A 26,978-nucleotide genomic window follows, 5' to 3' on the forward strand; every position below is an offset into this window, starting at 1 on the left:
TCAGCGGGGTCTGCCTTGGCTTCTCCCCTTCTTCCACCCCGGTCCTACTTGTCCCTTCCCACTCAGCATCACACCTCATCTGCTGGGGGGACCACAACATCACTCGTCTAGATCCTAGGACTGGAGCTGGGCTTCCAGTCCCCTCCCCTCCTCTCTCCTACCTTCTCTGTTCCTCCTCTGTCTTCTGCACAGGGTGTCACCATTTGGTCTCCCCCAACCTTCTCTGAGAATCCCCAGAACCCTGCCTTCCACCGTCTCCAGTGGAGACCCTGTGCTGGGAAGACAGAGCAGGAGACGCCGTCTGCTCTTCAGGGGGCCTGGCCTGCTGGGTCCGGTCTGGATCAGGTGCCCCGTCTGTACCCTGTCATGTCTCTCCTGGCTCCGCCCCCCTCTGCTCCTCTCCTGGCACACCTTGCCCTCCCACTACACACCTGAACAAGGCCTTCAGGTTCTCAGGCAGCTCCGTGCGCCCTGCATACCCTGGGTTCATGGTGATGAAGATGCCAACGGTGGGGATGAGGCTTATCATCTCCCCAAGGAAGCTGAACATCTTCTTCTTGGCCCGAATGGCATCCTGGACACATTTGACCTAAACGGTTGGCCCACAGACACGTCAGCGTGGGAACAACCAGATTCATGTGAGTTGAAGTGTGTGGTTACAGATTCACGGAGGACCCTGCTGGTCTACCATGTTTCAATTAAACTTAAAATTCTGCAACAATCGCAGAGTCCATGTATCCCCACCCAGCGACCCCCAAGGTGACACCTCGCACAACTGTGGTGCAGCATCACAACAGGGACATGGACGTGGATAGTCAAGACCTGGGACCTTTCTGTCACTGAGAGGACCCCTCACGTCACCTCTACAGCCACACCCCTCCTTCCCGCTCCCAGCCTCTCCTTGACCTGTGCAACCTATGTCTGTGATTCTGCCGTCTCACGGATCATACAGGGTGTGAAATGGGCTTCTTGTCACCAGCACAACGCCCTGGAGATTCACCCCATGTTGCTGACGTGTCTGTGGTTTGTTCCTTGTCATTAGGTGTGCTGTCCCATCTCCCAGATGTTATGTGAGTCCTGCTTCTGCTCTGGAAGTGACTATGCCCACCTCCACATCAGACAGTGTGTGCGAAGCTAGCTAGCATGAGGTGACACCTGAAGTTCAGGGACTATTTATGCCTGTAGAGGTGGCTGCAAACTTCCCAACCACCACGTGAGGGCGCCCCACATTCATAGTTAAAACCTTTCAAAGGCCTGACTTCCAAAGTCACTGCTGGACTCTCCCAGACTGGGGCTGGGAGCTGGGGTAGGACCCTTTAGAATTCTTTACTGCGTTTCCTCTGTGCAAAGTCTCTCCTTACCTTCTGTTCCAGTTCTTGCTCCTTCATTCCAGGCAACAAACACTCAGGGCCTGAGACAGTCTCTATGTTAAGTATTCTGGGTCTCACTTTGGGGAGGCTAGTAACTCTGCTACTGCATTGAGGTTGGGGGTTCCCAAGGCAATGACAAGCACCACCCGCAGGCCCAGGGGAACTGGCTACCCTCATTTTCTATTTGTCTTATTGGCCTCCTGCTCTGGGGTTCGGGGATAATTCCACACAGAGCAGGGTAACCTTAGTGGAGAGTGCCAGCTCCCCACATTCACTCCTAATCTTGCCAGCAAACCTGTGTCATTGAACTGATCTTACAAATTAGAGAGCAGAGGCACAGAGACTTTAAATCACTGGCAAACACAGAGTCAGGGAGTCAAATTAGTATATTTAAGCCAGGCTTTACCCCAGGTTATGGGTCTTGAGTGCCCAGGTCCTCCCCTGCTCCTCCCACTGCCTATGAAACCAGAGGGGCTGTCCGGCCCTGCCCACAGCCTCGCCTCCCCTGTGGTCCACAAGGTCTGGCTCCAGTGGGCTCCTATGTACTCATCTATTGTGGGGTTTGAGGGGGGTCTCAGCAGCAGCAGCAGCAGCATCCTGATTCCCAGAGCCTTTTGGAATAGAGAAGTTGATTCCGGACTTCAAGGTTGGCCCCAGCTCCCCTGAGAGAGCTCAGTGGTGCACAGGATGGCCTGAGGCATTTGTCCAAAATACAGACATGCTCCTCCAAGCATGTGGGGCAGAGTGCACACAGGTGACAAGATGATGCTTTCCCCATCTGAGAGCCCTGCTTCACCATGTCCCAGCCTCTTCATCTCGTGTCCTGCACTCTGGACTGAATGTCCCCAAACACCAGGGCACATTTCCTCCTTCCCTTCTTTCCCCCATCTTCCCATTCCCACCTAGCAACCTTGTCTAACTGACAAACTCCTAAGCATCCTTGAACACCCAGCTCCCTTGACATCTACAAGAAACCCTGTGTCCTGGTTCCCCAAGCAACATTAATCCTCCCCTTATCTCTAGTCAGTCACATACAGGCCACCGTAGCTGATTCTCACTCTTTCTACCTCTGTTCGCCCAACAAGGGTGTGGGCTCCTGAGGGACAGGACTGGGGTCTCGCACATCCTTGTGCCCTCTGGTCAGGCTGAATGAACAGACAACAGGAAAGCTGATGGCCCCAAGTTACCAAAGCAGTGAGTCCCATACTTGGCCCAGAGGCCACGGTGGTCCTACCTGCACGGCAATCACAGACAAGACTTCCACTGAGATGCGGTTAAATTCATCGAAGCAGCCCCAGGCTCCTGTCTGGGACAGGCCCTTGTAGATGTTGCCGCAGGACTGGAAAGGCAAAATTGGAGAAGAGAGAGAAAGATATGCTCACTGCAAGCTGGTCCAAACCCCACTGGGAGTCCCACCTCCTCCTCCAGTCACACTCGGGGGACCTAGGGTTAGGCTCAGGGGTGTTAGAGTCCTCAGGAGGCTAGCAGGTAGGATGGCCCATTCCCAGAAGGGGTAAATACCTTGGCACCCAGACCCTCCTGGGATGGGGGCTTAGCCTGGGTCCCCTAACTAGATGGCTCAGATGATCATATTTGTTTAAAATCCAGTCTTTGCTCCTCCCTAGCAACAAAGGAGGGGCTCCCCTTGAAACGGGGACAGGGAACACTCCCTCCCCAGCTGGGTAATCAGGATGGTTCTTCCGCGTTTACAGGAGGATTTCAGGTGAAGATTTAATTCCTTCTAGGGGAGCCAACTTTAGGTTTCATTTCTGAAAATCCAGGAGGCTGGTGCAAACCTGCGGCCTAGACCGTCAGGAGGGGCAGCTGGCCCCTCCCTCAATCTCAGGACGGGACCTCTCACATTGGGGCTCAGACATTGGTGGGGACGGCAGGCCCCTGCAGGCCCAGGCTCTGACCTCTGTGCCCACCCTCACCCCTCCTGCCAGAGGCTTTTGGCTGGGACCTTGAGGGTGTCCTGTCTCCCGGGGTCTTTCAGAGGTGAAGCTGTCATGCAGTCTCTGGTGACTGGGGACCGTTGGGACCTGGCCCTCCCTCCCTAGCCAACCTGGCATTTTCCCCAGAACCCCCGCAGAGGCGCTCAATGGTGGCCTGGGCAAGCTTGGAGCCCGGCGGGGTGCAGTTACCTCCACAGGTAGGACTTTGGGGCTGGTTTTTCAACCCCGAGATCCTCTCCCAGAGGTGCTACTCATGCTCAAGAGGCCCCACCCAGCTCCCCAGGAGGCCTAGCCCACTGCAGGAGTTCTGCTGTCGGCCTGTCCATCTCTGCTGGTGGCCATCAGAGAACTGGAGACCTGGTGCCTCTTCCCCGACTTGGGCCAGCAGCCTGCAGACATCTAGAGCTTAGTTGGGGCATGGAGGCTCCAGCCTCCAGGCCAGGGGGCCCTGTGCGTCCTCCTTGGGAAGCTCGGGCCCCACCTCCAGGCTGGAGTGCATACCTTGTAGTCCATCTGTTCGGAGCAGTTGAAGACATACACCATGGTGCCCAGGGCCCTGCCCAGGTCCTTCGTCGTCTCTGTCTTGCCAGTCCCGGCCGGGCCAGCGGGGGCTCCACCCATGATCAGGTGCAAGGACTGAGTCAAGGTTATATAGCATCTGCAAGGGACCCTCGGTTAACTCCTATGCCAGGAATCCCACAACTGTCCACTTTTCTTCCACTGTGGTTTCAGGGACACCCGCTCAGCCCCACAGGCAGGGATGGGCTTGAGACGTGATGGAGGAGCAAGCCCCGAGCCAGGTCATGGGCATCACATCATATTCCTTGAGGTTTTACTCTGAGTGTGCTGCTCTGAGTGCTTTTTGTTGTTAAATAATTTGCTCATGAGGATTCATACAATATTATCTCTACTTTGGAGGCCCTCAGAGAGGTGAAGCAACTCCTCCAAGGTCACACAGTGAGTGACAGGATTAGAACTCTGTGCCTAAGGCTGGGCACCGGACAGGCAGCTCTGAATATAGGCCCCCCTGGCCTAAGTGCCTGGTTCTTTCAGCCTCAGCAGGGACATTGGGGTCTGACAGTGCAAAGAATTGTGGGGAAGAGCCCCACAAAAACCTGTGATTTCCTTCCCTGAGTCGTTCAGGGTCAGGCAGGGTGGCCCCTGACTCAGGCTGGCAGTGGGTCTTCACCTGTCGGTGAGTGGGGTGATGACCAGCCGCGGAGTGTTGCCTAGATACTCGTACGAATACTGGATTTGGGCATCACAGATGTTGGCGAAGCAATGCCTCTTCTCTTCATCCCAGCGATGCCGAAGCTGGGACTGCCAGGTGAAGGCCTGGGAGCTCTCCACCTGCAGGGCCACCCAGATGGCCTGCTTGTCATCAGGCCCATCCCATCCCCAAGCCCAGTGGATGCTCCTGCCATCCGCTCCTTCTCCAGTGCAGGGGTGAGTCGCAGTGAAGGGTAAGGGGAGGGCACCACCAGGAACAAAGTTGCCTCCCAGGAAGAGGCGGTAATGAGGGCCTGAGTCCCCAAATGCCAGGCCCCTAACCTGGTTCCCTGGCCTACCCCCAGCGCTCGTGCCTTGGCTGTGATCATTTTGGCCACCACGTCTCGTGCATGCACGTCGATGGTGCAGATGGTCATGATCTTCATCCTGTCACCAGCGTTGAGGTTTCCGATGAGCAGGGTGATGAGCGCATTGAGCTGACTGATCTGCAGGAGCAAAGGCACTTTCAATGGGACACTAGGTGGATCCCACCACTCATCGGATTGTCCCTGGGCTGCAGGGGCCCCTGGGAGCTCAGAGCTGGGTAGGGAAGACCACTGTGCCCTTGCTCACAATAATGGAACACAGAAAAATGTTCTCAATAGCCCCCCACTTGGGATGGGGTAGCTGTGGGGCAGCCCCTGATGGATACCATGGAGCCAATAAAGATGACATAGTAGAAGAAAATCTGGTACCTTATAGGTGGTGGGTAGTGAGTGAAAATGGTAGATTTTAAAGCATTGGAAAGCAAACAAACAAAAAATACCCCTAGAAAGTAAGGCGTTGGGGATACATAGTTTTACATATGAGTCAATTATATGAACACAAAAAGATTACAATAGCAATATTAATATTATATATTTAATATATACTATTGACATAGTATACATTAGGTAATATAAAAATATTAGAATAACAATAGTATTATAATAATAATTAGGCAATAATATGTTCTTTTTTGTGTGACACAGAGAGAGAGAGAGACAGGGAGAGGGACAGATAGGGACAGACAGGAAGGGAGAGAGATGAGAAGCATCAATTGTTTGTTGCGGCACCTTAGTTGTTAATTGATTGCTTTTTTCATATGTGCTACAGTAGAGTGAATGACCCCTTGCTCAAGCCATCGACCTTGGGTTCAAACCAGTGAGCCCGCGCTCAAGCGGGATGAGCCTGTGCTCAGGCTGGTGAGCTTAGGGTTTCGAACCTCGGCCCTCTGCGTCCCATTTTATCCACTGTGCCACTGCCTAGGGCCCTAGGCATAATATGTTGACAGAGGTCTCTCTGGGGATGGGTTATGGGTAGCTTTTCCTTCTTCCATTTAAAAATTATCTCTAGTTTTAAAATTCCTAACCAGGAATCTTTAAACACAAACTCGCGGTAGCCATTCAAGCACCTCCAGTTAAGAAGTTAAGGTCATGTCTCTGTAAAGCTGTTGCCGGGGCAGGACCGCCGGGGCAGGACCTCTGGGGCGGGACCTCCGGGGCGGGCGCGCAAGGTGGGCTCGGGCTTGGGGCGGAGCCTCCCGCGTGCGCGCGCACCTGCTTTTTGTTGTAGTCCTTTATGGCGTTCTCGTAGCCCTCCTCCAGCCGCGCGAACGCCAGGCCCACCTCCGTGGTCCACCAGATCTGCGTGCACGTGAGCGCCACCTGCCGGCAGACGGCGCGCCGCGCGCGGTGAGCCGGGTTTGCCCAGGTTCCCGCTCTCGGGCCGCGTCCTCGCCCCGCACACCTGCGCCAGACCTGGGCCGGATAGTCGAAGATCCACTGCTCTCTGGGCTTCTCCTCGTATGTCACCACGGCCTCGGGGATCTCGTGTCGGAGCGTGGCGCACATGCGGTCCAGCACCCGGTTCAGCCAGACTTCCACCTGCAGGCGGGAGCTGTGAGCGCATCTTAATTTCTACGATGGGCTTGTTTTTTTAAAAATCTAGTATTTGTCATTATCTTCATATCCGGGCGGAAATGGCAAGGTTTTTCTAGAGCAGTAAGAATGACCACCTTGATAAACGGGGTTGGGAAGCCCGCGGACGCCGGGCACAACTTGTGCTCCAGGCATTCTGTGCATGCGTTGCTTGTAGGCAGAGAAGGGAGGGGAACCGGAGAAAAATCTAGAAGCGAAGACAGGCTGCGTCTGAGCCTGAGGTGTTGCTGGTGGTCCCAGACTGTGCATCTTTGTGCCTTGACTCCGCCGCCCCACCCCTCATGTTCCTGGGGGGTTCTGACCAGTGGAGCCCCACCTGCTCCCCAAGGGCATTGTCTCTAGGTCTAAGATCTTCACTCAGGACAAATTTGCCCAGAAGTCTCGTGTGTATTTTAAATACACAAATCTCAGGTGCTACTGGGGGGGAAGCCAAATGGGATCCTCGGGTCACTATTTCCTTTTAATTACAGACCCAGAGCAGGCAGCCCTTGCTGTAGCTTGTGGTCACATCTGAGCTTGGAGCGGGGAGCAAGTCTGAGCAAACGGACAGATACATCTAGCCACTGCTGCCCACCCTGTCAGATCCCACCAGGGCCCAGCACAGCAGCCAACACTGGTCCATGCTGCTGGAACGCAGGGGTTCTTAAATGAGACTTACCCCCCCAAGCTGACTTACCTCCAAATTACATTTTGCTTAGGTTAATGTCAAAATTGGTTTGGTTGCTTGATCCATACTTGGGCAGTGAGGTAGGAGGGTGGGGGGGAACCAGGACATTTGCTGTCAGCAGGAGCCAGCCTTCTGGGAGGAAGGCAGGCTACCCAAGGGCGGGAGACCTCTGTGAACTCTCAAAGCGACGAGGCCAGTGATCCTTTCTGAACAGGTTTTAGAACTTGGGTCAGGTGTGTGTGAGCCCCTTCAAAGCCACAGAAAAATTTCATGGCACCCATAAACTCTTTTCTCCCCTTCTCTCCTTTCTTTTCTCTTTTTTTCAAGATACACCTCACCCTATATGGGTGAAGCTGTGCTGGAAATTCTAGAAGTTAGTTTTTTAAGCACTCTGTAAAGGCAGGGTAAAGAGGAGAGAGGGACAAACACGGACTGGAGGTGACACCCCTTGAGGGCACATGGCTCTTACACCTGCTGCCCTCCCGTCCCAGGGGTGGTGTCTCCGTCTGGTCACTCTGTGACCTGGGCATGTGCTCACCTGCCCCGAGAGGTCACACTCGCGATCAAAGTCCATGTATTCATCCTCCTTGCTGTACATGCCCAGGCCAAACTTGAGCGGTTTCTCATTGGCATCGAGCTGGAACTTCAGCTTGCACAGGCTGTCAAAGAGCTTGGACAGGTGGCGGCTCACCTGGGTGTGTGTGTGGGGGAGACACTGGAATTATGTGACCAAGAGGCTCCAAGGGGTACATGCAGCCCACATGCCTTGGCAGTATGAAGCATCTTTCCTTTTGGGGGATACACTCCTCCCTCCCTGGTCAATGTTAACTAAACATACTCAGCCAACAAAAGGCAGTGGGGAGAACTCCTCTCAGGGCAGACCAGACCAGGAGTACTCCAGGGATCCTAGCCTCAGAGACAGGTGTCTGTTCCCAAAGATTTCTTTTCCCTGAGAAGTTCTGACCCAGCCACCAGGCCTGTTTCTGTAAGTCACACGCTCAGATCTTACGCTTCGGGCCACCCTTGTGTATCCCATCTTGTATGTCCCACAATTTTATGGTTAAAATAAAATATAGTTGCTTTCCCTTCGCCTGGTTGGTTAATCCTTCCCTCTTGCAGGAGAGCCTTGAGTAACCTTCTCCCTGGTCCTGGGCCGGGGGTTTTATAGGAGGAGCTAGAGGGCCCCTAGTGAATGAGCATCCCCTCAGAAACAGCATCTGGCTCAACCCCTGGCATGAGACCCACTTTCCAGATGAGGAAAATGAGGCACAGTGTGTGTGTGTGTGGGGGGGGGGTAAAAGGCAAGGCAAGGTCCATGGTGAGCCCATGGTCTTCCGTCAAGTCTGGGCCCTGGTCAGTTTCTGGTGTGGACAACCTCATGGAGGTGATACAGGGACATCAGGACACTCCACAATCCCAGAGCTACTCAGCCGTGGGCTGAGCACAAGGCCGCTTACCTCTACGGGGTCATTCCCATTGGAGAGAATGTCCAGGAGGTCAGCTGAGGACACAAAATAAAACCTTGGAAAGGCCAGTCTCTTTGTCTCTAAGTATTCAGCCAACGCCTTCTCACACATGGCCAGCCTAGGGCAGGGGGGAAACCTGGCTGTGGAGGCCAGTGGTGCAGAGGGTTCCTTCTGGGCCACCCTGTGTGAACTGGCATGTGAAGACGCTCAGTCTGCTGGTCACAGCCCCTGTTTGATTCAGACCTTCCAACCTGACGCACCCCTGCTCGGTCAGCCCCAGACCTGTTGGTGTCCCTAGGTCAGAGGGAACATAGTTTCATCACCACAGTTGTTGCTTCCTCCGATATGGCTGGCGTGGCAAGGTGTGGCTGGGCAGCACCCGCTCCCAAGGAAAAGATGTGAAAACCCATGACCTGGGATTTTTTGGTTGTTTGTTTTGCTTTGTCCTGGCCAGCACGCAGGTTCCTACACTCTGACATCGCTAGTCTAGACAGACAGGCATGGGGACCCACCTCTTCTTCAGATCCTCAAGTTTGTTGTAGAGATCAGGCTTGTTGGTGGCTTCCACCACGTTGGGCGTCTTCACCGCATCTTCCATCAAGGCCTGTGAAGAGAAGGGGACCGCCCAGGCAGTAGAAGCCCCACTCTCTCCAGGTAGCCATTTCTGGAATGACCAGCAGGAGTGAGACAGCCACACTCACCTTGAACTCCATGTCAATGTCATCAAAGCTCTTGGAGTCCTCCGGCAGCTGGGCGCGGATGTCCTCGGAACCTACGAAGATGCTCTCCAGATGGCTCCAGGTTCTCTGGACCTCGAACCAGATGGAGATGACAGAGTCTGCTGTGGACAGCTTCTGCTGCCAACTCGTCACCTCCTTCAGGAAGTGAGACAGGTACTTGGACATCATCAGGTTCTGCAGCTGCACCTGGTTGTCCTCTAGTGTTTCCACCAGCAGTTCATCTGACTTGAGCATCATGGTACCTGTTCGTGGGTGTGGCTCATGTTCAAACTCCATGGTGGACCAGGTGCTGTCCAGCACTTTCAGCACCTGCCAGGGAAAAGAAATCAGGTTGCTGGGGGGCTGAGAAGGAGCCATAGTTTCCTGGAACTTGGAAAGGGCCCCTCTTTTCAAAAAGCCAAAATGTCCATACCAACATTGTTCACAACGGCCAAAAGATGGAAACTACCAAAATGTCCATCAACAGATGATGGATAAACAAAATGTGGCACATCTCCACACAATGAAATGTCACTCAGCCATAAAAAGAATGAAGTCCTGACACAAGCCACTATGTGGATGGGCCTCCAAAACATTCTGCCCAGGGAAAGAAGCTAGACACAAAGGTCATGTGAGTCCACTTATGTGAAATGTCCAGAACAGACAAACCTGTAGAGACAGAGAGTGGGTGAGTGGTTGCTTAGCGTGGGTCAGAGGGGTTTGAGAAGATGCGGGGCAGGGGATAATCACCAAAAGGCATAGGCTTCTTTTTTTGAGATGATGAAGTATTCTAAAATTGGCTAATTATAACATGGATGATTGTGCACATCTGTGAATTGCTGAAAGCCACCAAATTGTACACTCTCCATGGGTGAATGGTATGGTTTGTGAGTTATAGCTGAATAAAACCATTGTGGGGGATACAAAATATGACAATTCAAAGTCCCACAGCAGGTAGGTGAGGAGAGAGGTTTGGATTGCAAAGGAGCCCTCCAGGGTGTCCCTGTGGCCTGGGTCTCTGTAACAGCCCAGGCACTGGCTGCACAGCAGCCCTCTTGCTCCCCCCCCCCAGGACAGAGGGAGGAGGGGCAGACAGGGTGTAGATTGGGGTGCTCCAGGTCAAGAGAGTGCTCAGGGCACTTTGAAATGTGCACACTGCTTTGGGCAGGAAGGCAAAGCTGTAGCCAGGAGCTGATTTTCTCCCCTAGTAATAAAGTTTGGAAATATAAGATTTCTGTTGTGGGCTGCGTCAGATAAGGCCCAAGGCACTTTCCTTTCATGTTAAGGGAGCGCTGGCTCCGCATGAGGGAAGAGACCCACACAGCTGGCACGGCAGCCCCAGCAGCATCCCAGACAAAGGACACATGCCAAGGGTACCTTCTCCATCCCGGACTCCTTCACCGCCTTGTCCACAATATTCCGGACCTCGTCCTCATACTTGTGTAGGTTCAGCTGGAGCAACTCCGCCAGGGTCGTGTTCTCTGACATCTCAAATTTCACCTGGGGCAGGAAAACAGGCACATCACCTGCACTCCAACGAGGACAACTTTGTCCTTCACAGAGGGGCAGGTCAGTAAGTATCCCAGGCCACAGAGGGAGCAGGCAAGTTCTCCTAGCCTCGACTTTTCTCCCTGTAAAACTGTGATCAGTCCTGGCCAGATAGCTCAGTTGGTTAGAGCATCATCCTACACAAAGATTGTGGGTTCAATCCTAGGTCAGGGCACAAACAAGAACAGAATGAAGTTTCTCTCTCTCTCTCTCTCTCTCTCTCTCTCTCCCTCCCTCCCTCCCTCCCTCCCTCTCTTTCCCTTCTCTCTTTAAAATCAATTTTCATGTGTAATTGCAGTAGGTTGAGCAGTGTCCTCTCAAATTCATGTCCACCCACCCATACCTCAGAATGCAGCCTTATTTGGAGATAGGAGTCTTTGCAGATGTTAAGGATCATGTGAAACCATCCTGAGTAACTGTATGGGCCCAAGTCCAAGGGCAGGTGCTCTTATAAGAGAATGGAGAGGGAGTTTGGAAGGCAAAAGGAGGCCATGTGTCCATGAGGCAGCAATGCAGCACGGCCATGCCACACACACTCTGGAAACTGTTCTCTTCCCTCCCCTTGGAGGCACTGCCTCCTCCCAACAATTAGAGTCACCACACACTCTCGGTTCCACCTGTCATCCCCAACAAGGTCGTGTGTCTCTTTGCTTCTGTGAGAGCAGAAGCCATGTTTCTCTCTTTGTTCCCTGGCATTTACATGGGGTCTCTGTGGGGGGGCGGTGGCTGAGTGTCGCTTGGCTCAGTGTTTGCTGACATTTGTCTTCCGTGGCTGTCTGGGCCAGACCCCCCTCCCACTGGGGGGTGTGGCCCTGAGGAGATTTGGGCTCTAGGACTGTGCATGGGGGACCTGGGAGCTGTTCATCCACCCCAAACTTCCTGAGCTCTGTGCACATTCAACATTTAACCAGAGCAGGCTACACATTTTGCAGGGTGCAGGTCACAGTGAAAATGGTGAGGGCCTTGGTTTAAAAATAAAGAATTTCAAGGTGGCAACAGCAGAACATACAACCCCGCGTAGGGCCATTCTGAGCACAGAGCCCTGTCACTGCTCAGGTCACATGTGCGTGGAGCCGGCCTTGTCTACACAGGTCTCTATCAGCACTGGGCTGGGCACTCGATGGAGCAGCCCCGGCCAGCCCACCCTGCAGCACAGCCACTGGCCATGGGGGCAGCACCCTCCACTCCCATAGCAGGCAGTACCTGGGTGGCCTGCATGAGCTGCTGCCAGTGGCGATCCCGAATGGCGGGGTTCTGCAGCTCGCTCACAGCACGCAGGGAGGTGATCATGTTCTTCACGGTGTTGTCCAGCCCCACGAAGGCGTCCCAGGTTCTCATCTCCTTGTCCAGGGACCGCACATCTTTGGCGAACTTCTTACAGTCAATGTCCATCTGCTCCACGTTGATGTGTTTCCACTTGGTGGTCTTCCAGTCATCAATGCTGGTGTTTACCTAAAAGGGAGCACTCATCATCTGCCCTGCTCTGGGGAGAGGGCTCGGGATGGCACCCGGCTGCCTACACCTGTGTTCCACTGCTCGTGGGAGCACACACCGAGGGGACTACTTAAAGCTCAAAACAGTGGGTGGATGGAAGGAAAAACCAGCCCTTCTGCAAAGAGACAACAGATGAAACAGTCAAACTGTTAAAGACACTGTGTAAGTCAGCAGTTAAAATATATTTTGGTAGAAAATTAGTTAGGACACAGAAGGACTGGACAGTACCACCACCCCACAGGGTCTAACTGCCATAATAGAACTGTCCATCCAACAACCGAAGACATGTTCTCTTTTCTCAAGAGCCCATGGGACACTCACCAAGATAAATCACATCCCGAGCCATAAAATAAGCCTTAAAAAATTAAAAAGAGTCAAAGTCAGAAAGGTGTTCTCTGGCTGTATAGACTCAAACTAGAAATCAATAGCAGAGAGGCAACAGGAAAATCCTCAAACATCTAGAAATTAAAACACTCTTCTAAATAACCCAGGGCTCCAAAGGAAACCTCAGGAGAAATAAAACATATAGAACTGCAAGAAACAGCAGAGTAAATGGGACCTGGCTCAAGCAGTGAGGCAGAGGTGGCAATACTGCATGTTTACACTGGAAGATATGGGATGTCTCAAATCAATAAAAAAAATCAAATCAAGAAACAAACAAAAAGCAAATAGAAGGAAGGAAATGATAAAGATAAGACCAGGCACCAATGAAAATGGAAGTAGTAAAACAATAAAGAAAAAAAGTGTTGAGTAAAAAGCTGGTTCTTTGAAAAGTCAAAGATGCCTGACTAAGTGGTGGCACAGTGGATAGAGCATCGGACTTAGATGTGGAGGATTCAAGTTCGAGACCCCAAGGTCGCCAACTTGAGCACGGGCTCATCTGGTTTGAGCAAGGCTCACCAGCTTGAGCCCAAGATTGCTGGCTTGAGCAGGGGTCACTCGGTCTGCTGTAGCCCCCCGGTCAAGGCACATATGAGAAAGCAATCAATGAACAACTAAGGAGCCGCAATGAAGAATTGATGCTTCTCATCTCTCTCCCTTCCTGTCTGTCCCTTTCTGTCCCTCTCTCTGGCTCTCTCTGTCTCTGTCACACAAAAAAAAGTCAAAGAAGCTTAGAATTTATATACCTCTAGGACTGCTGACAGAGATGACAAGAGGGAAGCCATGAGTCAGCAAATATGAGGAGACACCACTAAAAAGGGTAATAAGGGAACACTGTGACAGCTGCAGCCTTATGAACCAAACTGTGGCAGAAGTGGGCCAGTTCCTTGAAGAACACAAATTATCCAATTCACTACCAAACTTTTTCACAAAATTGGAACAGGCAACAGGAATGGGGTTATACTCACTAAAGAATCAATTTTATAACTGAAAATCTCCCCAAAGAAAAATCTCCAGACCCATGTTTTCAGTGAAATTTTACCAAACATTTAAAGAAGAATTAACACCAATTTTATACAATTTCTTCAAGAAAACAAAAGAAGGGAGAACATTTGTCAAGTTGTCTCATGAGTCTAGTATTATCCTGGTACCAAAACCAAAGATATCTCAAGAAAACTATAGACCAAACCACTCATAAACTCAGATATAAAAATTCTCAACAAAAAATCAGCAAATAAAATCTAGCAATATACACAAAGAATTATAAGCCACAATCAAATAGGGTTTATGCAATAGTCGAAAATCAATCTGTGCAGTCCACCATATTAACAGACTAAAGGGAAAAAAAAATCCTACAATCACCTCACCTGGTACAGAAAAAACATTTGACAAAATCCAGCACCCATTCATGATAAAAACTCTCAAAAAACAGTAGAGAACTTCAACTTGAAAAGTTAGAGCTAGCATCTTACTTAATAGTGAAATACTTTCCCTAAGACTCCAAACAAGGCCTTGGCTTGTAACTCAGTGGATAGAGGATTGGCCTGGTTGTATGGACATCCTGGGTTTGTTCCTGATCAGGGCACACAGGAGAAGTGACCATCTGCTTCTTCCCCTTCCCCCTTCTCTCCCTCTTTCCCTCCCACAGCCAGTGGTTCAATTGGTTTGAGCATCAACCCTAGGTGCTGAGGATAGCTCAGTTGGTCCGAGTGCATCAGTCACAGGTGTTAAAAATAGCTTGGTACTTGAGCATCAGCCCAAGATGGGGTTGCCAAGTGGATCCTGGTCAGGGCACATGCGGAGTCTGCCTCACTATCTCCTCTCCTCTCACCTAAAAAAAGAAAAAAAGACTCCAAACAAGGCAAGGACATTTTCTCCCACTACTCTTATTCAACATAGTACAGTACTGAAGTTCTAGCCACTGTAATATGCAAGAAAAATAAATAAAAGACGTGCAGATTGGAAATGAAGAAGAATGCATTATCTATGTATAAAAATCCCTAAGGAATCTATAAAAATCACTCCTAAAACTAAGTGACTTCATCAAGGTTACAAGATACAAAAAAAAAAAAAAATCAACACATACAGTTCCATCACATTTGCACACACCAAAGCAAACGTGAAAACACATTACTTTTCACCATCACATCAAGAAAGAAAAAATTTAGACATGTAGGTCTAAATCTCACAAAACATACATAGGATCTGTATGTTGAAATTACTAATTAGAAGAAACCAAAAAAAAAGCCAGGTAAATGGAGGGGCATACTATGTTCATGGACTGAAAGACACAACATAGTGAAGATGTCAATTTTCCCCAGAATAATCTATAGGTTTAATGCAATTCCTATAGAAATCTTAACAAGGTTTTTGGGTTGTTGTTGCTGTGTTTTTTTTTTGTAGGCATAACAAGTATATTCTAAAATTTATATGGAAAAGTGCAAGTCCTGGAAATAGCAAAGCAATCTTGAAAAAGAAGAGTAAAATGAGCAGAACCACTCACTCCCCTGACATGAAGGCTTTGCAGTTAGCTGCAGTAACAAGATCGTGCAGTGTTGCGGAGGGACAATACAGCTCAATGGGGTAGAAGAGAGTGCTCACAAAGAGCCCTACACAAACAGGCCCAACTGACTTTTGACAAGGATGTGAAAGCAACTCAACGAAGGACGAGTAGCCTTCTCAACAAGTGGTGCTGGATCCGACATCTGTAGGCAAAAAAATGAACCTCAATCTACATCTCACTCCTTATGCAGAGATTAACTGAAAGATGGATCACAGATTTACATTAAAACATGACAGTAAAACTTTTTAGAAAAGAAACATAGGAGAGATCTTCAGGATCTAGGCAACAGGCCCTTTGACTGGACACAAAAGGCATGACCCATGAAAATAAAAACTGATCAACTGGACATCATCAAAACTAAAAATGTTTGCTCATCAGAAGTTCCTGTCAATGGGAACAGCCAAGCTACAGTCTGGAAGAAGCTATTTGCAAATCACAGATCTGACAAAGGACTAGCATCGAGACCATGTAAAGAAATCTCAAAACTCAAGAGTGAAAAAAAAAATCCAGCCCTGGCTGGTTGGCTCAGTAGTAGAGCATCGGCTCAGTGTGTGGATGTCCCAGGTTTGATTCCTGGTCAGGGCACACAGGAGAAGTGCCCATTTGCTTCTTCACACCTCCCCCACTAACTTCTCTCCCTTCCTGCCCCACAGCCATGGCCCAATTGGAGCAATTGGAGCGAGTTGGCCCGGGTGCTGAGGATGGCTCCATAGCCTCCTTCTCAGGTGCTAAGAAAAGCTCGGTTGGAGCAACAGAGCAATGTCCCAGATGGGCAGAGCATTGCCCCCTAGTGGGCTTGCCGGGTGGATCTTGGTTTGAGGCGCATGCAGGAATCTGTCTCTTCCTCCCCTCCTCTCACTGAATTAAAAAGAAAAGAAAGAAAGAAAATAAAAGAAAAAAAAACCCAATTGCAAAAAGGACCAAAAGTGTGTACAGTTTACAGAAGAGGATGCACAGATGTTAAATAAGCCCATGAAGAGATATTCCCCATCACCAGTCAGTGTGAAATGCTGCTCCCTTTCCAACAGATTGGGTGGTATTCCTTACTTTAAAAATTTTTTAAAGAGAATGAGATGTGAATGAGGATAAGGGAGGAAAAGGAAGAGAAGGAGGGAGAGAAGAGAGAGGGAGAGAGTGATGCGTGAGGCAGCATCCATGCACAGAAAAAAGGTAACCAGATGCCTGAGTAGTCAAGTGGCCTGTCTTGGATACCTGGGTATCTCCATCAAAGACCAGGAAGCCTCTTGTTGCAATTTCACAGCCAAAGAATACCAGGAGCATCCCCTCTTGGTGCCGAGGTCCCCCAGCTGGGAACACCCCCACCCACATCCTGGGACTTGCTGCCCTGCTCACCATGACAATCATGTCCCAGAGCTCCTTCAGCAGGTACACCTCTTTGCGACAGGCCTTGAGCTGCTTATAATCTGGCACAGAGACTTCAAACAGGCTCCCGGACTTACATAGTCCCTCCATGATGCCCTCCATGGCCACGATGCTCTTTTGTTGCTGGGGGTAGGTAAGGAAGGAGGTAAATAGAGCTGCCCGTGCACAGTGGTGCCCTGCCCCTTTCTCTGCTGTATCTTCTGAGCTGCAAGCATGCTCCACTCCAATCCTTCTGACCTACATTCTCCAGCCAGGGTACAGCCTTCTTCCCTTCTTGCTTTCAAACCCCCCTTGCTTCTGATCTGATGGAAAGGGGACTTATCTTTGTGAGTTCAGGCCTGAGGGCTGACTTTTCATAGATGTTGTATGAATACCAAATTTCCTTCTGAGATTTCGTGATTTCCCAGAAATCTTCCCCATTTTCATGCTATGTGTATCTTTTTAATCTTTTGTTTTTATTTATTAATTTTAGAGAAGAGAGAGAGAGAGAGAAAGAAGGGGGGGAGGAGCAGGAAGCATCAACTTCCATATATGCCTTGACCGGGCAAGCCCAGGGTTTTGAACTGGCAACCTCAGCATTCCAGGTTGACGCTTTATCCACTGTGCCACCACAGGTCAGGTTATCTTTTTAATCTTATTAAAAATTATATAGAGTCCTGCCCAGGCTGTGGAGCCAAGGCTTGCAGCCATCCCACGAGCGGGCTCCTCCTGCAAGGGTGGGATGAAAGCTCAGAATCAGGCGGAGACCTGCAGCTGAGCAAAAGTGCTCACCCCTGCCCTCAGGGCTGAGCATAATGCCACCCACGGGGGCGGGGCAAAGGCCAAGGCCATTGAGGCTTGTATACCCGAGCACATGATCAAAGCCACTCCTGTGAAAGAAAGGCAGAAACCACAGCAACAGCCCCAGTGGGCAGGCACCAGCAACACCCATACCCAAACACCCTAGGCAGCAACAGCAGAGGGGGTGGTGGGTCTGCAGACAGACCACACCTAGGTAACACAGAGGCCACACCCAGTGGACTCCAGTGGCCAAACCCTTCTTTTACACAGACAAAATGAGAAGGCAGAGAAATGCAACACAAATGAATCAAGAGAAATCCCCAGAAAAGGACCTGAATGAGTCAGATATAACCAAATTACCGGATGCAGAGTTTAAAATAACGATTGTTAGAATGCTCAAAGATATTAGAACAACAATAGATGGTCATTACGAACACCTAAATAAAGAGATAGCAAATATAAAAAAGGACATTGAAATAATAAAAAAGAATCAGTCAGAAATGACAAATACAATATCAGAAATGAAGAACACAATGGAAGGAATTAAAAGTAGTATGAATGAAGCTGAGAATCAAATCAGCGAGTTAGAGGTCAAGATAAATAAAGACACGGAAGCAGAGCACAAAAAAGAAAAGAGACTCAAAAAAAGTCTGAGGAAACTCTAAGAGAGCTCTGTGACAACATGAAGAGAAATAACATCCGCATCATAGGGGTTCCTGAAGAAGAAGAGAAAGAACAAGGGATAGAGACTTTGTTCAAACATATCATAGCTGAAAACTTCCCTCAATTAAGGCAGGAAAACATCTCACAAGTTCAAGAAGCACAGAGAACTCCATTAAAGAGAAACCCAAAGAAATCTACACCAAGACACATCATAATTAAAACACCAAAGCTAAGTGATAAAGAGGAAATATTAAAAAGCTGCTAGAGAAAAAAAGACTATCACCTGCAAAGGAGTCCCCATAAGGATGACTTCCGACTTCTCAACAGAAACACTTGAGGCCAGAAGGGAATGGCAAGAAATATTCAAAGTAATGCAGAACAAGAGCCTACAACCAAGACTACTTTATCTAGCAAGGCTATCATTTAAAATTGAAGGAGAAATAAAAAGCTTTCCAGACAAAAAAAACCCTGAAGGAATTCACTACAACCAAACCAAGGCTACAAGAAATGCTAAGGGGCCCATTGTAAACAGATCAAAAGAGAAAAAGAATATAGTAAAAGAGGAATACAGTTTTAAAGAATAAAATGGCAATAAACAACTACATATCAATAATAACCTTAAATGTAAATGGATTAAATGATCCGATCAAAAGACATAGGGTAGCTGCATGGATAAGAAAACAGGACCCGTACATATGCTGTCTACAAGAGACACACCTTAAAACAAAAGATGTACATAGACTGAAGATAAAAGGGTGGAATATAATTCTGATTCTAAAACCAGGCAAAGACAACACAAAGAAAGAAAATTATAGGCCAATATCTCTGATGAATTTAGATGTTAAAATCCTCAACAAAATATTAGCAAACCGATCCAGCAATATATGAAAAAAATCATACACCATGATCAAGTGGGATTTATTCTTGGGAGGCAAGGCTGGTGCAATATTTGCAAATCAATCAATGTGATTCATCACATAAACAAAAGGAAGGAGAAAAACCACATGATAATTTCAATAGATGCAGAAAAAGCATTTGATAAAATCCAGCACCCATTCATGATCAAAACTCTCAGCAAAGTTGGAATACAGGGCACATACCTCAACATGATAAAGGCCATCTATCACAAACCCACAGCTAATATCATACTCAATGGGCAAAAGTCAAAAGCAATCCCCTTACGATCAGGAACAAGGCAGGGGTGCCCCCTTTCACCACCCTTATTCAACATAGTTCTGGAAGTCCTAGCCACAGCAATTAGACAAGAAAAAGAAATAAAAGGCATCCAAATTGGAAAAGAAGTAAAACTATCATTTTTTGCAGATGATATGATATTGTATATAGAAAACCCTAAAGTCTCAGTCAAAAAACTACTGGACCTGATAAACCAATTCAGCAAGGTGGCAGGATATAAAATTAATACTCAGAAATCAGAGGCATTTTTATACACTAACAATGAACTGTCAGAAAGAGAAATTAAAGAAGCAATCCCCTTCACCGTTGCAACCAAAAAAATAAAGTACCTAGGAATAAATTTAACCAGGGAGATTAAAGACTTGTACTTGGAAAATTATAAAACATTAATAAAAGAAATCAGGGAAGATACAAACATGTGGAAGCATATACCGTGCTCATGGTTAGGAAGAATAAACATCATTAAAATGTCTCTATTACCTAAAACAATTTATAAATTCAATGCAATACCGATTAAAATACCAATGAGTTACTTCAAAGATATAGAACACATATTCCAAAAATTTATATGGAACCAAAAGAGAACACGAATAGCCTCAGCAATCTTGAAAAGGAAGAATAAAGTGGGAGGTATCACACTTTCTGATAATCAAGTTATACTACAAGGCCATTGTACTCAAAACAGCCTGGTAGTGGCATAAGAACAGGCATATAGATCAATGGAACAGAACTGAGAACCCAGAAATAAACCCACACTTTTATGGACAACTGATATTAGACAAAGGAGGTAAGAGCATACATTGGAGTAAAGACAGCCTCTTCAACAAATGGTGTTGGGAAAATTGGACAGCTACCTGCAAAAAAATGAAACTAGACCACTAACTTACACCATTCACAAAAATAAACTCAAAATGGATAAAAGACTTAAATGTAAGCCGTAAAACCATAAGTATCTTAGAAGAAAACATAGGCAGTAAGCTTTCTGACATCTCTCGCAGCAATATATTTGCTGATTTATCTCCACGGGCAAGTGAAATAAAAGACAGGATAAACAAATGGGACTATAGCAAACTAAAAAGCTTCTGCACAGCTAAAGACAATAAGAACAGAATAAAAAGACAAACTACACAATGGGAGAATATATTTGACAATACGTCTGATAAGGGGTTAATAACCAAAATTTATAAAGAACTTGTAAAACTCAATATCAGGAAGACAAACAATCCAATCAAAAAATGGGCAAAAGAAATGAATAGACACTTCTCCAAAGAGGAAATACAGATGGCCAATAGGCATATGAAAAAATGCTCAACATCACTATCATTAGAGAAATGCAAATTAAAACCACAATGAGATATCTCACACCAGTCAGAATGGCGCTCATCAACAAAACAACACAGAATAAGTGCTGGCGAGGAAGTGGAGAAAAGGGAACCCTCCTGCACTGCTGGTGGGAATGCAGACTGGTGCAGCCACTGTGGAAAACAGTATGGGGATTCCTCAAAAAATTAAAAAATCGAACTGCCTTTTGACCCAGCTATCCCACTTTTAGGAATATACCCCAAGAACACCATAGCACTGTTTGAAAAGAAGAAATGCACCCCCATGTTTATGGCAGCATTGTTCACACTAGCGAAGATCTGGAAACAGCCCAAGTGTCTGTCAGTGGACGAGTGGATTAAAAAGCTTTGGTACATATATACTATGGAATACTACTCAGCCTTAAGAAATGATGACATCGGATCATTTACAACAACATGGATGGACCTTGATAACATTATACGGAGTGAAATAAGTAAATCAGAAAAAACTAAGAACTATATGATTCCATACATAGGTGGGACATAAAAATGAGATTCAGAGACATGGACAAGAGTGTGGGGGTTACAGGGTGGGGGGAGAGGAGAGGGAGGGGGAGGGGAGGGTTACAAGAAAACCAGATAGAAGGTGACAGAAGACAATTGGACTTTGGGCGATGGGAATGCAGCATAATCAAATGTCAAAATAACCTGGAGATGTTTTCTCTGAACATATGTACCCTGATTTATCAATGTCACTCCATTAAAATTAATTTAAAAAAAAGAAAAAAAATTATATAGGTTGCTTTAAAAATTAGAAAAGTCTAGATAAGCAAAGAAGAGGGGGGAAAAAGAGTCATCTCAAACCCCAGGACTAAGCGGGGAGCACTATGAATGAGTTGGTGTGGAGATTGTTCATGTGTTCGCACAGTTACAAAGGCAGGCACCGGAGTGTGTGCACGCACCTCTGAACGAAGGTCACCTGGGAGCCCGTCAGGTCCAGCCTGGGGCCTGTCAATAAGGACTCTGGGGATCCAAGGAGAGAATGGGCCTGTCTGCACTGTGGCTTGGGGAACCGGAGGATAGGAAACGACTACAAACAAAGGGTAGGACCTTGAACTTCAGAATGGTAGGGTTCGAAGCTGAGCAAGCAGAACAGCAGAGACTTGGGGAAGGGAAAGCGTAGGGTGATCCTGAAGAACATCTTGGGGTTCCCTTGTGCTAATGCCTGTAGTACTGTGGGGTGAGGCAGAGGTGCAGGCTGAGTGTGGTGCTGAGAGCAGAGGCATGGGCAGTGCCCAGAATGCTCTGGGACCTCCCTGTTGGCCCTGAGGAGTCCATGAGATCCAAGCCTGAGTGGGTGCCAGGCCCAGGGCCATGGAACGTGCATGGTGGACCCCAACCACAAACTTAACAGTGGGGACAGAGGGGACAAGGGTGAGGCTTGGCCACTGGCTACATACAATGGGCCAGGGACAGGAAGGCATCAGGGATGCTGAGTGAGTGCTAAGCCCAGGAACAGGAAATTGCTGAGGGTGACCAGGGTGGAGGACCTAGGAGGTGCAGCAGGGTGAGGGACAGGATGGGTTTGCAGGATATTTAGATGGGTGGAGCAGAGGCCAGTTCCCCTGGGGCCCTGTATCTGGACTCCAAGAATGACTGCTTGAGAAAGGACAGAAGGTAAGGAGGTTCCCAGAGTCACTCCCCAGCTCCACCTTGAGCCAAAGTACCTTATCCAGGGACTTGTAGGGCTCGGGGCTGCTGAAGGTGAACGGGGCTTCTTGCCTGAACTTCTCCCTGAAGACATGCTGCTTGAGCTGTAGAACAGCCACGCCGAGGTGTCACTGCTGGTCCCCCCATATGGCAGCCCCTCTCTCATGGCCCTGCCCCACCCCCAGGTGCCGTGGGACCTCGAACTGCTGGCACTTCCTCCTCAGGATGTTGACCTCGTTGGCCTGCAGGGGAGCCACGTTCTGTTTGACCTGAATGGCCAGCTTCTTGGTGTTTGTCCACTGCTCCCGCAGTTCCTACGACAGCAAAAGCTGGGATGTCTCCTTTCTCTGTTTTTTGTCAAACTTTCTATCTTGAGATAGTTACAGGCCCACGGGGGTGGCACAGACAGCACAGAGTCCTGGACGCCTCCTAGCCTCCAGGGCAGCATCTGCACGGCTGTGGTTCAATGCCACCCAGGCACTGCACATCTGTTACCCAGACAACCCGAATCCATGTGTGCATGTGTGTGTGTGCATGTGCAAGCAGTGCCTGCATGTGTGCACACGTGTGCATGTGGTGTGTGTGTGAATGTATACATGCGAGTGTGTGCTGTGTGTGCCTGTAGCCCTAGGCACTTTTATTCTATGTATAGACTTCTGCAGCTACTGCCGTGGTCCCCACACAACTGTCACTGGGAAGGAATGCTTATGTCACCTCTCTATCTGTACCCCTGGCACCCTGTCCCCAGCGGCCACTACCTTGCTCTCCATTTCCCTATGTTTGCCATTTCAGGAATGTCTTCACACTCAAGTGAATGTTTGTATTTTCCAGGTTCTTCATTCCTGGGCACATGCTGTACATGCAACCACAAAATATTTAAAGAAAAAAAAATCCCAAGCCCATGAACTCTTTGCCCACAAATGGATGTGGCTTCACTTCCTTCTGTGATTAACTAATAGTTTTCATTGGCAGTGGTGCACCTCTAACACCATCGTATCACACAGCTGTCCCCCACCGCTACTTTGTCCATGGCCCCGGAGCCCCTGGAGACAGGCCACACACCCTTCTAGTCCTCAGCACAGGTCACCGTCCCCCTTTGCCCCACAGTCTGGTCCCCATGTCCCCATCTCAGCTGTGGGGTCTTGGGCACTAGTTGGAGTTGGTGTCTAGCAGGGAGCAGGCTTGTGTGACTGGACAGAGTCATCACAGGGGGAAAGAGGGAAGGAGGCAGAGGATCTGGGAGAGCACTGAGTCGGTACTGGGGCTTCAGGACCCATTTCCTCCATCCTCCCACCCCCAGCCCAGCTGCTTTGAGACTGAAACAGCTGAGAAGTTCTAGGGGAGCCTGTGTGTCCCACATGGAGACTGGAACTGGCCTGGACATTCCCAGAACAGCTGACCTACTGCCCCCAGAGTGAGGGCGGGCCCCTCTCTCAGCCCTTCTGCTGTGCCCCAATCTCCACAGTCTCCATAATCTCCACGGGGCCTGTGCTGCAGCGTTCTCTGTCCACTGTCCCTCACACCCAGGGCTGACCCAGCACTCAGGAGGAGGAGTGGGGTGTGAAGGCATTTTTAGCCCAAGGGAACAGCAATCAAATGGAGGAAGCCCTGGCCCAGCCTCGAGGCTGTCTCACTGTTCCTCCTGCCCAGGGAGCCTTCTTCTCCACCTTCTCCTCCAGGAGATCCGGGGTAGAGGAGGTCTGGAATGTGAGGCCTGTCCCCAGTGACAACAGCCCTCCTTGGCCATGGCCCAGGTCCCTGGCCTCTCCCCCACTGACACACAAGGCGGCTGGTTGCGTCCACCTGCAGCTTCACATGTGTCTCCTCTGGCATCTCCTCCCCGTACGTCTTAAGCAGCTCGATGGTTTGCTTCAGGGGCTCGAACATGGTGTCGGTCACCACCTGTCTCTCCTTGACCTTCATCAGGTGCCCCATCATCTCCACGAGACCGTCATAATCCCCTTCCTTGAGGGGCTTCGTGAGGCCCGTCCTGGAAACTTTCATGAAGGCTTCCAGGTCATCAAGGCTAAGGGACAGAGAGCTGCCTGTGACAGGCGCCACCTCCACAGAGGAGAGAGGGTGCGTGTCCATCTCAGGGCATCTGCTGCTTCCCCACCTGAACGGCACCCCACGCCTTGCCAGCTCCCCTCAAACCTGATCGGCAAATCCCAGCATCAGGCCACATCTCAGAGAAGCCTTTGCTGGCCTCTCAGTTGGCACTCAGCTTGATGACACTCTTTCATGACCCTGTCACCTGTAACTGCACAGTCACTGGTGCACTTGTCACATGTCTGGCCTCCCCACCAGGCTGTGGGTTCCTAAGGGTTTCCTCGGCACCTGGCGCCCACACACTGAGTGCTCAGTGCACAGGCATCAGGGGAAGAAGCAGAGCACCCCACAGCAGCCAGGTGACCCTGTGATTGGGGGCCACCCTCAGTGGGGCCACTGGCCCCAATGCTGGACCTTCATCCCCACATCTGTCCTGGAGGAGTTATCCAACAGACACCAGCACTTCCGTGGATGGTCATGTAGTGCCCCCCACAAGTCCCTTGAGCTCCCTTGGGGTGTCGTCTGGACAGCAGCAGGGGGCACCCACCTGCTGATGACATGGTTGCTCAGGTGGCGCTTAAACATGAAGCTCCAGCGCTTGATGGTGTTGAGCAGGGCCTGCTTGAAGGGGCGGCAGTCACACTGCAGCCAGCCGCTGAACACCTTGGTGTTCTCACACCTGGACACTTCCTCATATAGCTTCTCGTAGGAGTCGATCTGGAATACAAGTCTCTGGTCATTTGCTGGGCTGCCGTGAGGCTGTGCCCTGAGCACCCTGAGCTGGCCTCCTCCCCGCACCAGGGTTCCTGGGGCCTGGTCATGGATCCCTGCTTAGAAGAGCCTGTCAGGGATGTCATTGGCAAGGCCGGCAAGGCTACCCAGGACAAAGCTGTGAGAGGTGGCCTGGCCTGCGGAGTCGACCTGGAACATTGAGGTTGCCGGTTCAAAACATTGAGCTTGCTTGGTCAGGGCACAAATGGGAGTTGATGCTTCCTGCTCCCCCCCACCTCTCTCTCCTCTCTAAAATGAACTTTAAAAAATCAAAGCTGAGAGAGGTGAAGTGTTCACCCAGCCCTCCTCAGGCTGCTCCATGTCTGAGGCTCTCAAATGCCAGCAGCAGGCCCCACCTCCTGAAGCAAAATGTGCCCACCTGAGCATCCCCCTGTGGGTGGGTAACTCCCACTCAAATGGGGGAGGGGAGGTTGGGGAAAGCACTGACCATGGAGGTATCCCCCTTCCAGGGCTGGCTAATCCTTATAGATAGTGACAACTCCCCAGGGAGCCATCTTTCATATAAAAGCCTACCCACCCAGAGCCCGCACCCCTCCTGGAGCGCACACCCCAGGCCACTGTCCCGCTGCCCTAATCACCCAGGACCAGAATCCAGTCCACCAGGGTAGCTCTTACCCCCGGAGTCCACTGCAATGATTCAAAGTGGCAAACCCTAAGCCCTCCTGCCCTGTCTCCCCCACTCCTTCCCACTGAAGCCACACCAAGGAGCTCTCCCACATTTCTCTGTCCCTCTGCATCCTGACCACCTTGCTGCTCCCTGTGTGGCCCTTCAGGGCATAGCACACCCCACCTGTCAGGAACTGTGAGTCACAAACTCTTGTTTTCAGTGGCAGCTGTCTCCTGATTGGCCAGCTTCACCAGACCAGAATAATAATAATAAAACCTACATTGTACAGCCAGGTTCTAAATCAAGCCCCACAACCCTCCAAGGTGGGGGTCTGAAGGTGAGGGAGCCGAGGGCAGGGCTGCCACACACCTGCTGCTGGAACTGCGTGAGGCTGGGCGGTGTCTTGGGGACCAACTCCTCGGCCCGGAAGTCCAAGTCCTCCGGGGTGAAGGCACAGCCGTAGGTGAGGAAGTTCTTCATGGACTCCTGGAGGTTGTCCAGCCAGAGATAGGAGTATCTCTCGAAGGAGTCCTGGTATTCCTCTGCCTCCTTCAGGGCGCTGAGCACTGTGTTGGACATCTCCTCTCGCATCTCGTTGAGGTCGGCCATGTCTTCCAGATCTGACTGCAGGGGGCAAGGGAGAAGCAACAGTTGAGCATCTCGCTTGTGGTCACAACTTGGATATGACTTCCCTGCCCTAGAGAGTATCTCTCTGTTGGTAGACGTGTCACTGACCTCTCAAGGTGGGAAGTAGGGACATTCACTGATGTGCAATCCCCCTCAAGGAGGTATGCTGAATGTGACTTTTGCCCAGGGAACACTGGATGACTGGAACATTCATCCATCCATCCATCCATCCATCCATCCATCCATCCATCCATTCATTTGTTTGTTATTCAGAGCCTGCCGTGTGCCAGGTGGGGGTGCGGGCACTGGGGCTGCAGACAGAGTTCACATGGAGGGTGCAGTACCGGGGTGGGGTGTTGGAGACTGAATAAGCCAACAGGGTATTTTGCAGTTTGGATATCTTGGGGACAGAGGTGCTGGGCCCAACCCCCACCTCACCTGCCTAGTTAACAAAGAGCTGTGCTTTACTGCCCTTTCTGCCTACCCACGTTCTCTGAAAGAGACAGGAAGCTAGTTTTTTA

The 26,978-nt window shown here is 49.8% G+C and overlaps 1 protein-coding gene across 2 annotated transcripts in view; it reads right to left on the reverse strand.

Moving 5' to 3' along the window:
• DNAH17 (dynein axonemal heavy chain 17) overlaps nt 1–26,978 on the reverse strand; it is a 106,438-nt gene that overhangs the window by 53,077 nt on the left and 26,383 nt on the right. For both annotated transcript variants that reach the window (XM_066237599.1, XM_066237597.1), the window contains exons 19-37: nt 26,200–26,454; nt 24,979–25,148; nt 24,186–24,408; nt 22,580–22,696; nt 22,400–22,486; nt 16,705–16,857; nt 12,117–12,365; nt 10,743–10,865; nt 9,348–9,695; nt 9,159–9,250; nt 8,638–8,764; nt 7,719–7,871; nt 6,334–6,459; nt 6,133–6,240; nt 4,909–5,040; nt 4,515–4,675; nt 3,827–3,983; nt 2,605–2,709; nt 432–589 (exon numbers count right to left, since the gene is read on the reverse strand). In XM_066237599.1, the coding sequence (XP_066093696.1) occupies nt 432–589; nt 2,605–2,709; nt 3,827–3,983; nt 4,515–4,675; nt 4,909–5,040; nt 6,133–6,240; nt 6,334–6,459; nt 7,719–7,871; nt 8,638–8,764; nt 9,159–9,250; nt 9,348–9,695; nt 10,743–10,865; nt 12,117–12,365; nt 16,705–16,857; nt 22,400–22,486; nt 22,580–22,696; nt 24,186–24,408; nt 24,979–25,148; nt 26,200–26,454 (3,044 nt within the window). The remainder of the gene's footprint in view (nt 1–431; nt 590–2,604; nt 2,710–3,826; nt 3,984–4,514; nt 4,676–4,908; nt 5,041–6,132; nt 6,241–6,333; nt 6,460–7,718; nt 7,872–8,637; nt 8,765–9,158; nt 9,251–9,347; nt 9,696–10,742; nt 10,866–12,116; nt 12,366–16,704; nt 16,858–22,399; nt 22,487–22,579; nt 22,697–24,185; nt 24,409–24,978; nt 25,149–26,199; nt 26,455–26,978) is intronic.

The sequence above is a fragment of the Saccopteryx bilineata genome, chromosome 6 (genome assembly GCF_036850765.1).
Source record: "Saccopteryx bilineata isolate mSacBil1 chromosome 6, mSacBil1_pri_phased_curated, whole genome shotgun sequence".
Taxonomy (NCBI): Eukaryota; Metazoa; Chordata; class Mammalia; order Chiroptera; family Emballonuridae; genus Saccopteryx; species Saccopteryx bilineata.